Raw genomic sequence first — 13,454 nt, 5'->3', positions numbered from 1 at the left:
CTGTTTCTTCTAATCTGAAATTAGAAAAAATAACTCGCCCAATGTGCGAGAAGTATATCCGACCTATGAGCATTAAAACGAGTTCGTAAATTCTTAGTTTCTTCTACATATTGTTTGGCGCATTTCTTGCATGAAATTAAATATATTACATTCGAATGTTCACATGTTGATGTTCCTGGATCGGGTACCTTTTATTCGTAGAGTTGCTTACAAAATAATGAGTTTCTGATATAAAGGGACATGTTTTGCATATACTGGACAAACATGGAACACTTCTTAAACCTTGTGACGTAATTATACCAGAAAACGTATGTCTTGGGTGAAAGGAGCTCTTCTGGAAGAGTTGATGAGTATCAGTTTCTTTGAAATACACTTTAATATCCAGTTTATTTGTTTCTGCTCTCCCTTAAAGACAGTGGTAATGAGAAATTATATGCTTTTGACACTCACGTTTGCAGTTAGTTTGATAGAAGGATGGTGGTTGTTGAGAATTTCAAAGAATTCCAAAAACTGTTCGATAGAATAAGTCCAAACCATAAACATGTCATCCAAAAAGCGTCTGTAAAAAAGTGGGTCAAATGAACAGAGGGGCAACACCTCACGTTCCCACTCTGCCATGAAAAGGTTTGCGTACGAAGGGGCGAATCGGTTGCCCATAGCTGTCCCTGAAGTTTGTAAATATGTTTTACCATTAAATGTGAAATCGTTTCGACTAAGACAAATCTCTAAAAACTGTAGAATTGCATAGTCGAGTCTGTTTGGATCTGAGTTTCTATTAAAACCTTTACGAACTGCCGTTAAGGTAGTGTTATCGATATTGGTATACATAGAAGAAACGTCGATAGAAATTAAAATAGCATTAGAGGGGACTCGAAGATTTTTTATTTTATTGACAAAATCGGTTGTGTCTTTAAGGTAGGCGCGATGTTGACATGCTAGAGGTAGTAAGAAATGATAAATGTATTCTGACACTGCATATGACTCACTACCACAATCGGATATAATTGGGATAAGCCTCTCCTTGGTTGGATTCTTATGGATTTTAGGCAAAGTGTACAAATGTCTCTCGCGACAATCAGGTTTGGCAGACAGATAGTCATATTGTTTCTGTTTGAGATAATTAGTTTCTATCTCAAGGCTATAGCTCGTAGAAATGAGAAGTTCATTCTGCATATCAGCATAACATGCTCTTAGGACGTACTTAACAGTTTAAACCAAAACTTAATTAATTTATATTTTCTGGTTACAAATAATGGTATTCTTCCTAGTTCATAATAAAGAGTACAATTATTTGTTGACGTTTTTACCCGAGAATGCGGTTACAAAATTTGGCATGATATCATCTCCAGGGTTATAACCCCATACTTCAGAGCCATAATTCAGTATTGGACTTAAGTAAGTATTGAATAATGCACAGCTGGTCTCAATATTGAAATTTTTTTCTCGAATTTTACGTTGCAGTGTAGAGCATGCCTTATCAACCTGAGATGTTTTTTGAGTTAAAGTGGGTTTTCCATTATAATTAATTACAACGCCTAAATAATTGAAACTGTTGACAGTTTTTATAATTATGTCATTGATTTTCCACACATATGTTAGTTTTGTATTTTTATACGCCCACATGAATATGTGGTCGTATATTGTCGTCGCCCCTGTCCGTCGGTCCGTCGATCCGTCCGTCAACATTTCTTGTGAGCACTATAGAGACTACAGTTTTTATCTGATTTTGATAAAACTTGATGTGATGCTTTAGATTGATAAGATCTCGGTCAAGTACGAATTTGACATATTTTCAATGAACGGTTTTTGAGTTATTTCCCTTGACTTTGTTAAAATGCGTAGAAATTTGTTAAAAATAGTTTGTGAGCAGGATTGAAGCTACAGTTTTCAACCGATTCTGATGAAACTTGTTGTGATCATTGAAATTGATAAGATCTCGGACAAGTTCTAACTTGATGCATTTTTGATGTACGGTTTTCGAGTTATTGCCCTTGACTTTGTAAAAACGCGTCAAAATTTGTTTGTTTTTGAGTTAATGCCATTTACTTACGAAAAACGCGTCAAAATTTGTTTGTGAGCACAATAGAAGCTACAGTTTTCAACCGATTCTGATGAAACTTGGTGTGATCATTGGAATTGATAAGATCTCAGACAAGTTCTAACAAGAGAAATTTTTGATGAACATTTTTTGAGTTATTGCCCTTGACTTTGTAAACACGCGTCAAAAGTTGTTTTTTGCCCTTGATTAGAGCTGTGTGATTTAATTGTTTGTTGTATTTGGGTTATTGATATTGATTTTGTGTATTTAAGGAAGATGGATGAAAAAAGAGTTGCAGACTACTTTGTTGTAGCTGGTCTGCCTGATGATCCTCTACCTTTAGAAGAATTTTCTAATGAAGCTGCAATTAAACCTTCATTCAAGCAGGACCCTATCACTGACATAAAAGTCATTAACAAATCCTTAGGAGAACAAGTACCAAAGGGCTACAATTGTGTAGAGAGGACACCCACAGGGTTTCCTGCAGACCTAAATCATGGTAGTATACGATGTCCTGAAATGTTTATATGTTACAGACGTAGTCGTGATAAACCACCTTTAACTGATATAGGGTAGGTATTATATGTTATATTGAAAAATGTCCATTTCCTGTGTTTTTACTTGCAATGCTCTCTGCAATGGATTCAACCAGATATTCACACTATGTTGTTCTGAAGACAAATTTTGATTCTTGACAGATTTTTATACGCCCACATGAAATGGGGGGCGTATATTGCCGTCACTGATTTCAACGAAACTTGGTATGGTTGTTTGAAATCACCCAAGGATGAACCCTATTGAAAATCAGACGAATCGAAAAATATTTACTATTAACCTGGTTATACAGTCTTTTGAAATATATAGATGTTTCTCACTTATTACAATACAATTGTTTTGTAAGATTTTAAATAGAATTAAGCTAATATGCAACAAAAGATGATATAAATACTTTAATGAAATGTTTTAGCTGTCCGATTGGATCATCCATTTTGTCATGAAATCATCAGATAATATCAACTACAATGTTGAGATAACCTCTAAATTTTTTATTTGTTTCTGGGAAACAGAGCATAAATTTTCACCATTCCAATTTTCATTCCGATGTCTGTGGTTCTTGCAATTCCACTAAAACTAATGCTTCTTATGACGTCAAATGTGGGGAATTGCATAGATATCTATAGTAGTTTCTACTATGAAATTCTCCGTAATTTTTTGTTACTACATCTTGAAAAGACTTGGACTTTTTCTTGTGCCAAATTAATTTAACCTAGACAATCAGCAATAGTGGCTGGATGGTAAACAATATCAAATGTCAATGGGAGATGGTCAGATTCTGCTCTAAGCTCGTTAGTTTCCGGTAGCTCCCCACGGTTAACGTCATAAAACGCGCTAGTTTTAGTGGAATTGCAAGGAAAACATACGTCGGAATAAAAATTGTAACAGTGCAAATTGATGCTATCAATGTCCCTGCTACACATAAAAAGTTTAGAAAACCTCTTTACAATCCTTTTAAGTATCAAAAGTACACACTGTACATGAAATAAAACAATTCAATACACACTTCAAATGTTTCTGTTTCTGAATTCATTTAATTTTGTGCATCATTTGTAACCCGTTTAAAGTGATACTATGTCTTAGAATGAACATAAAATTTAAGTTCTCAAGAATAGTCAATATGAGTATAAAATATATTCATCAGCATTTTGCACTCAAAATTGATCCCCAAATTTATTACCTAGAAAATAAAAGATGATAACCACAAGCTCATGGTTATCTAATTCTTGACATAAAATTGTTGGATAAATTTTAGCTGTTTTTCTCAAGAAAAGAATTTTGAGGTAAAAGTTGATCAGCTATGGTGTTGTTATCTTGGAAATTCTGTCAGGTTGAAGTTCAGGCTTATCAGCTGCCAATCAAAATGATTTTATCAATTAAATTAATGAAATATTTTTATATTCTTAGTTCAAATAAATTAATATGAATAACCAAAATAAGGTAATTTTAAAACTATTATGGTAAAACTTTCCTGCTGATAAAATAATCAGTAAACAGACAATTTTATTGATTATAAATAATGAATGAAAAGTAAAATTTGGATTATTACAAATTTAAAATTTTCAGAGTATCGATATCTTTTGTTATGAAACATTTACTTACTGATGAAATATTGAATATTCTGTTAGAGAAGATTGAAGGAATGTCGTTGAGTTGCTTTGGACCACTGAAACCAACAAAATGCTCAGAGCAAACTTTGGTAAACTTGGAAAGGGAAAAGTCTTTTCTTACTAATTGAAGCCTCCTGAGCCAAGAAACATGTAGTGGTTTGCTGGTAGGTATCGAGTGCAATGAAACTATTCTATTCCCGATGTTTTTGCCTCTCCCGTTTTTACACACACAACAATATTGTTTTCCCATTCTGTGTGTTGTTTACCGCCATTAACGTCAAAGCACTAACTGGAAGTTGAATCTGTTGGAGAGTGATTTTCAGGAAAAGGTAACTCTCATTTTTTGGACTTTTCGAAAAATCTAATACCTCCAAGACAAATTTTATTGTTTCAAATCTTTTACATAAACAATTTGAGCATGTTGCAAACAGAATTTTGCAAATACCTATAAAATTCTGTAATTGAAATTTCAACTTTAACAAAAATTTTGAAAACAGAAGTTTGTTCGCAATCAAAATGTCTATCTACTCGTAAATTTTCAGATAGATTGAAATGAAATAGTAGAAGTTGAAAAAAACGCTAAAATTAAAACGAATAAAAGTCAGCGACAAAAGTCAAAATCTGAAATTGTTTAACGTACAATCTTTTAGTCATTCGTCTAAAGAATGAACAAAACAAAAATTACAGTAAAATAGATTTAGCATTAGAGCAGTAATTCAAAATAAGCAATGAATGGTTAACGTCCTATGTCATTTCTGGTTGGTCGAAAATGCGTCATTTTACATTCACCTTATAGCGACATGCTAAGTATGACAGATGATCATGTCAGATAATGTGTGACATATGCAGTTTTGGCTAGGGAGCGGGACCAGAAGTAGACAACAACAAAAAAAAGAGTCATTTTGAAAACAAAGCAGTACAATTGCATCGCACCACCCAAATCCATGACTTACTGACTATTAATATAAAAAACGATTCCGTTTGGGCGTATCTTTTTTTTAAAGAACAGAAAATAGTTTTGGTATGGCCTTACTCACTCATTTTATGTATTATTTCTGACTGAGAATTTGATGTTTTTGATTTGGGGAAGGGAGGGTTTGATTCTGCCCAATGTACAGGCCTTGGGTGGAGCAGACACTTTATTTAGAAATTAGGATTAAGGGTCTTGATATTGGGTTTTCTTCTGTTCTTATTCTGATCTGAAATTAGAAAAAATAACTCGCCCGATGGGCGAGAAGTATAGTATCTGTTATGTACTGATTGTTTTTAGTTTACTATGAACAATATTATCATTTAAGTTCTTATTTTTTGAATATGCAACTATCATTTTCTGCTTATAGACATGGGGGAATTTCTCTTGAAGGCTCTTATAGTGGGCATGAACTATCTTGCTTGCTCGATTGCTGGTTGTATTGAACAGGACAACACTGGATGCTATGCCTGCTGTATTCAATGTCTCAATCCAATGGGCTTCCCTAGATTGACGGAATTTGGTAGTTTCATCTTCGGGCAAGTCAATTTCTATACGCTCAATTGGGATTAGGGCGAGATCGTCTATTGAATGGTCGTTGAGGTTGAAATGATTAGAAACAGGCTTGTCTTTCTTTAATTAGATGTCTGTAAGTTATTCTTAGTTTCTCCTACATATTGTTTGGGGCATTTCTTGCATGAAATTAAATATATTACATTCGAATGTTCACATGTTAGATGTTCCTGGATCGGGTACCTTTTATTCGTAAAGTTGCTTACAAAATAATGAGTTTCTGATATAAAGGGACATGTTTTGCATCTACTGGACAAACATGGAGCACTTCTTAAACCTTGAGGTACTTCGGCATTAGGTCTGTTTTTAGCTGCTATCTGTGCTAAGGTGGAATTTTTATGTTTCGTAAAAATCGTTTAGAGTACCCACGCTCTTTCAGTTTTGAGAAAACAATCGTACAGGCTTGGTTGAAATCAGAAGATCTTGTACAAATTCGATGAAATCGTAAAACTTGTGACTTAATTATACCAGAAAAGGTATGTTTTGGGTGAAAGGAGCTCTTGTGCAAGAGTTGATGAGTATCAGTTTCTTTGAAATACACTTTAATATCCAGTTTATTTGTTTCTGCTATGGAATCTCCCTTGAAGACTGTGGTATCGAGAAAGTCTATGCTTTCTCACGTTTGCGGTTAGTTTGATAGAAGGATGGTGGTTGTTGAGAATTTCAAAGAATTCCCAAAACTGTTCGATAGAATAAGTCCAAACCATAAAAATGTCATCCAAAAAGCGTCCGTAAAAAAGTGGGTCAAATGGACAGAGGGGCAACACCTCACGTTCCCATGAAAAGGTTTGCGTACGAAGGGGCGAATCGTTTGCCCATTGCTGTCCCTGAAGTTTGTAAATATGTTTTACCATTAAATGTGAAATTGTTTCGACTAAGACAAATCTCTAAAAGCTGTAGAATTGCATCGTCGGGTCTGTTTGGATCTGGGTTTCTATTAAAAGCTTTACGAACTGCTGTTAAACCAGTAGTGTTATCGATATTGGTATACATAGAAGAAACGTCGATAGAAATTAAAATAGCATTAGAGGGAACTCGAAGATTTTTTATTTTATTGACAAAATCGGTTGTGTCTTTAAGGTAGGCGCGATGTTGGCATGCTAGAGATAGTAAGAAATGATCAATGTATTCTGACACTGCATATGACTCACTACCACAGTCAGATATAATCGGGCGGCCTTTAGGGATTTTATTCGAGATAAACCACTCCTTGGTTGGATTCTTATGGATTTTAGGCAAAGTGTACAAATGTCTCTCGCGACAATCAGGTTTGGCAGACAGATAGTCATATTGTTTCTGTTTGAGATAACTAGTTTTGACTAAATCGGCAAGAATATTATTAATCATGTTAGCAGTTTCTTTGAAAATAGGTTTCGGTAAAATGGCATAATGTTTAGGATTATTCAGTTGATTCTCTGCTTCTGAAACGTAATCCTCCCTATTCAGAATGACACAACATGAACCTTTGTCTCTCTTTTTAATAACAATGCTATCGTCTTTCTTAAGTAAGTTTAACGCTTCACGTTCCACTCGTGTGAGATTAGGCTTTTCGTGTGTTATGGAAAGGTTCACTGTTTGGCTATTCATACTCGTAAATGCTTTCAATATTTCAGGATGGATGGCGGCCTGAGGGGGTGTCCACGTTGATTTAGGAATAAACATTGTTCTAGCACCACGTGGGGGGTGGTTTCGAAAAAAATATGTGCAGGTAAGATTTCGTTGAAATCGTTCAATGGATGGTTGTAGATAATTCAAGTTAGCTATCTTTGGTGTGGGAATAAATTTAAGTCCAATGTCTAAGATTGAATGCTGGAGGGGTGTGAGAATTTTGCGGCTCAAGTTAACTACAGTTTGGCCTAGCGGTGGCCTCTCAGTATTTTTATCCCCAGTAATTAGTTTAAAGACTTACTCGATGCTTGAAGCTGGTGTATCCAAAACAAATAAATGCTGTTTGCTGTTTCTGGAGACCAATGAAGATTATCAACTGGTTCGAATTCTTCTTCGTAGGGTGGTAAGATTGTTGCGCTGTTGATACTGGACTCCATCATCATGTTGTTGAGAGTGCTGAGGTTCTGTTGTGCTTTCTTCGAGATTTTATTTGAAATGGGTATACATGTGAAGAGAATCTTGGAGTTTGGGAAGGTTTTGTTGGCTGTGGCAATTAATTTCTGGGCTTGGTTAAAGGAGGTCTTTGGTAGCTGATCACGGTTGTTGAGGCCTACATGAAGAATAATGGTAGCAGGTTTGGTATCATGGTCGTATGATTCCAGGATTGACTGTATGTGATGGATTTGGGCACCGGGGTAAGAATGTATTTCAGTGTCTGAACTGGTTTTGGTAATTCGATTCAGGTTAGATGATCCAATAATTAAGGTAGATTTCTTTAGAGCGGGTAGCTTCCATAATGATTTGTCCTTGGTTTGGTGATAATACGGTTTGGTAGCGGATATAATGGTCGTCGATGGTGTGATTGGTACTGGTTTGGTAGTTGTTAGAATTGTAGCAATGGGAACGGACTGGGATCTGGTTCGATGGGGGGGGAGGGCTGGATACACGTCTCGACTTGGATGGAGACTGAGGGGTGGTTTGCTGGTCCAAAAACGCACAGAAGGAAGAAAGGTTGGTGGATCCTGGATCACGTGGTGAAGATTCAGATGGTGTGGAAGGGGAAGACAAGTCTGAAAGTGAAAAGAGAAGGGGAGTGCCCTCTCTAAGAGAGCGTTTACCTATGTCTGCTGGACTAGGAGTAGGTGAACTTCGGGCTCGTTTAGGGGTTTGGTTCGGCAGCGTCGTGGCTCTAGATGGCGCAGGTGTAGTGTCCATTTCAGTTGGTAGAGATATGGTTACTCTGGTTTTTGTTTCGCTGATTGTTTGGTAGAATTGGTGATTACAGCTTGAGTGAGACGTTTCCCATAGGAGCAACGGACCCAGGACAGGGCATGAGAAAAACGATGCGGTTGACGGCAGGTGATGATAAAGACTTGGTACGAATGGTGGTCAGCTTCTCTTGAAGCGTGGTTTGGTAATGGTCGATCAGGACCTGCGTAACCTTAGAGAGCCATGTCCGATTGAGGGATCTAATATTCGCGTCAACAGGTGATGTTTTCATTGCTGGACGGATAAAACTATCCAACTCAGAGACTTTGCGTTTGAAGGTAAACGCTGGTTGGCCTTGCTGTTGAAGGGTAAGGATTGCCAAATGATGGAGGCACTGCAAAACTTGGAAGAACACCTTCACAAAGGGTTCTTCCTCCTTATGAGTGGGGACTGGTTGGCGTCGGTGGGCTGGTAGTCGTTTCTGTTGTTGGTCAGGTTGATGGTTACATCTTGATTGGTAGGTGTTGTGGGTAGGTCGGCGATGGGGTGGGATATAGCTGGATGGGTTTGTTGGTGGTCGGCGCTTGGTAGGTGGTAGAGGTCGATGGAAGACAGGGCCGTTGTAGGGTACGTGATATTGGTTTGGTTGACGATTAGTGTTTCTATGTCTGGCTTCTTGCCAGTGGTTGTTGTAGTTGGGGAGCATAATGAAAATAACTTGAGGTTAGAAAGGGTATGTACAGCGGATGTACAACAGGAGGAAACTGTATATGCTAGCATGAAAATGTGGGGATCAAATTATGCAAATAAGTCAAACTGGGTTTGGGGATATATAAAGTAAGATGAAAGTTATGATGAAAAATGCAAAAATATATATTTAGGTGATAAATAACGCTAACAATGTTGTGAAAAATTATAACAAGTAAAACAAAAACTTACGCAATTGACACTATAACAAGTAAAACAAAAACTTACCCAATTGACACTATAACAAGTAAAACAAAAACTTACGCATTTGACACTTGGCATTTTGATTGAAATTGCGCTTTTAGAATTCGAAAATTTTGTATTGACTTCTATAGTAACTGTGCGTAATTTTAACGGTTTCTTTAATCCACCTACAGTCACCGTTGCCTTTTAAAACTTTTAGATACGAATATCTCATGATCTAATGATTGTAAACACTTGAAATTTTGAACATTATTTGACATTGTACACATTATTAGAGACAATAAAAAATTTATGCAGTGGGCGTGGCAAATCCGGGTTACTTTTACCTTTACCTTAAATAATTAAAATTGTTATAACTCGCGAAGTTTGCATTTGTCACCATCGAAGTTTTAAATAAAACTAAAACACTATTTGAGACAATAACTTGCTTTCAGCAAAGTCCCAGTTTGTTATCGAAATGTCCATTCTTCTTTTTTTTTTTTTTCGTATTTTACACACCTTCCTGAGCTTAAACTGCAGTAGCTGCAGCAACATTTCAACTTCTGTAGACCTTCTGTAGTGGCAACGTTGCTAATGAATATGTTTTGGAACATTTTTGCAAAACCGGAAGTGCTACAGTTCAACATGTGCAAAAAGTCGAAAATCGGCTCTAGAAGGCGTATTTTTGCATCGATTTTCTTCGGGTTTTCATTTTTACAATCTACCTGTAACAAAATTCGAAAATTCGTCGCTCACTTTTTTCGATCAAATTTTTCCATTTTTTTGCAACTTTTTTGCTTTTGCATCGATTGATCTGAAATATTAAATGCAAAGAGACTTCACTAATGTTAATAATATGATACAGTCAAATTTTGTACGTCATTTCCGATTTTAAACAGGAAAGCGACTGAACTTCAAATCTACTTCCGGTTGAATAACTTCCGGTGTAATTTATGTAGGTCAACAAAATTTAGCTGATCTTTGGCAAATAAAATTTTATGGCCGATTTTCAAATAAAATCCAGACTGGAAGTGATACTTTGGCAGCCATATTGAAAAAACACACTTTTGTAAAACTCAAAATGGGGCCTCAGGGTAAAGGTTGATATGCTCAAATTTGATGTGAATATATTCTGCAATCCATTGCGCAAAAAACATTGGGAGCCGAATTTTGAATTTCGCTTTGGCTTTTTTGCAACTTCCGGTTAAATTTTTTCCAACCTAAAACACCCACACCATGTGACCGTGACCTTTGAGGACCTTGACCTTCATAGGGTCAAAGGTCATTGACCTTGGCTATCAATTGATACTTTGATCTTTGACCTCCGACATGTACTTCCGGTTTTATAGCTATCCGTAAAAAGCCAAATTCGCAACTTTCGACTGCTCTAGCACGTGACCTAATTAACCTAGAGGGTTAATTTTTTCGGTTTCCTAATGTACTTCTCGTGTACTTTACAACAAGATATATAACAATCGTTTTTTTAAAGCAAAATTGAAATTCGTGATTTTTTCAAATTTGAGGTTTTTTTTTACAATATTTGCGTCTTTTTGAGCTTGGTGTATGTATATCTTATGATCTATTTGATGTAGAACCTTGATATTTGGAATACAACTAGACACTTTGAATATGAATTCACCTATGACAAACAAACCTATGTGGGCGTGACACATCCGGGTTAAGTTACTAATTGTTTACATTTAGAGGCAGGGGCATAACTCGCATAGGATGCGTTTTTTCAAAAAGGGCCTTTGCACACAATTACCTCATCCTTTTGGCCAGTTTGTGTTAACAGCTCAATTATTTCAGCTTTATAGTTCCAAAAAAGGAACGGGTTTTTTACTATTGGATATTTTCATTTTTCGATCTTGACCTTTGTTGACTTTTGTTGACCTATATCTTCTGACCTATATTATGTAGGAGCTTGACATTTGGAACATAACGTAACATTTTGAATATCAATTAACCTATGCAAAAAATATTGAGGTGGGCGTGGCACATCCGGGTTAAATTACTCATTATTGACATTTTTGGCAAGGGGCATAACTCTCAAAGTATACATTTGTTCAAAATGGAACTTTGCACACAATTACCCCATATTTTGAGCCACTTTGTCTTATAAGTTCACTTGTTTCAGCTTCATAGTTCAAAAAAGGGAACAAGTTTTGGAAATTCAAAATTTTCAATTTTTGACTTTGACCTTTCTTGACCTTGACCTTTGTAGGATCAAACGTCATTGGCTATCTATTTATACTTTTATATTTGCTGCCCTATGTCAACTTCCGGTTTTATAGTCGTGTGCAATTTGAAATTTTGATGATGTATATCTCTTGATCTTGACCTTTTTAGACCTTCTCATTCATTGACCTTGGCTATCTGCTGATACTTTCATTTGTGAGGTCTGGCGTCTAAGAATCTTCTAAAAAATTTAAATTTCTCAACTTTAGACTGTTCTTGAACTTGACCTAATTATCGTCGATGGCTGATTTTTTCGGGGTCTTTAGCAAATTATACATTTGCAAAGTCCCACGTGTGGCTCTTTTTTGTGGGACTTTGCTACTGCAAAGTCCCAGTTTCTTAGCGAAATGTCAATTCTTTTTTTTTTTTTTTTTTTTTTTTTTTCGATTTTTACACACCTTCCTGAGCTGAGACTACAATTGTTGCAGCAACCATTCAACATTCACGAACCTTAGATATAGGCGACGATGTGCATAAATATATTTTGGATCTTTTTTGCAAAACCGGAAGTGCCACAGTTCAATATGTGCAAGAATAGATAATCGGCTCTAGAAGTCGTATTTTTCGGCCGATTTTCTTTGGGTTTGCATTTTTGGAATCTACTCTTAAAATCTGAAAGAATAGCATTTTCAAAATTTCAAAATTCGAAAATTTGTCGCAGACATTTTTTTTGCCAAATTTTGCATTTTTTTCATTTTTTTTGCTTTTTGTCTGATTAATCTGAAAAAAATTGAGCAAAGACAGTTTAAGAATGTAAACAAAATGGTACAGTCAAATTTTCAATTTCACTTCCGGTTTAAACAGGAAAACGATATTCACTTCCGGTTGAATATCTTCCGGTGTAATTTGTATAGGACAAAAAATTTTATGCTGATAGATAGACAAAGTTATGACAAAAAAACGAAGAAAAAAAAAACGGAACGAACGTGAAACTTTGGCCGCCATTTTGATTTTTCTGAAATGATTCGATTTTTATTCAGACATAATGGCTCATCCGATTTAAATGATTTTGGTGTCAAATGAAAGAAGATAAAAAAAAAACATGACATTAGGAAGCCGTTTTTCGATTTTCAATTTTGCTTTTTTGCAACATCCGGTTGAATTTTTTCAAAGTTTGAAGGGTCATATATCATGATCTTGAACTTTGATGATCTTGACCTTCATAAGGTCAAAGGTCGTTGACCTTAGCTATCAGTTAATACTTTGACATTTGACCTCCGACATGTACTTCCGGTTTTATAGCTGTCCGAAAACAGCCAAATTCGCAACTTTGGACTGCTCTGGCATGTGACCTAATTAACCTAGAGGGTTAATTTTTTCGGATTCTTAATGTGCTTTTCATGCTCTTTCAAGTGATTTATAACAATTGTTTTTTAAAGCAAAATTGAAATTCGTGAATTTTTCAAATTTGAGTTTTTTTTTTACAATATTTCTGTTTCTTTGAGCTTGGTGTGTATATATCTTATGACCTATTTTATGTAGAACATTGCAACTTGGAACACAACAACACAATTTGAATATAAATTAACCTATGACAAAAAAACTTATGTGGGCATGGCACATCCGGGTTAAATTACTAATTGTTTACATTTTGGGGCTGGGGCATAACTCGCATAGGATGCGTTTGTTCAAAAAGGGCCTTTGCACACAATTACCTCATCCTTTTGGCCAGTTTGTTTTAACAGCTCAATTATTTCAGCTTTATATTTCCAAAAAAGGAACG

The 13,454-nt window shown here is 35.7% G+C and overlaps 1 protein-coding gene across 1 annotated transcript in view; it reads left to right on the top strand.

Moving 5' to 3' along the window:
- Positions 1-2,314: 2,314 nt before the first annotated feature.
- LOTGIDRAFT_111662 (hypothetical protein) overlaps positions 2,315-13,454 on the top strand; it is a gene marked incomplete at both ends in the record, with an annotated part of 24,634 nt that continues 13,494 nt past the window's right edge. Inside the window, one exon of the mRNA XM_009049731.1 lies at positions 2,315-2,610. Within this exon, the coding sequence (XP_009047979.1) occupies positions 2,315-2,610 (296 nt within the window). The remainder of the gene's footprint in view (positions 2,611-13,454) is intronic.

Source organism: Lottia gigantea, assembly GCF_000327385.1.
Source record: "Lottia gigantea unplaced genomic scaffold LOTGIsca_14, whole genome shotgun sequence".
Classification (NCBI taxonomy): Eukaryota; Metazoa; Mollusca; class Gastropoda; family Lottiidae; genus Lottia; species Lottia gigantea.
This window is presented reverse-complemented; position numbering and strand designations above follow the sequence as displayed.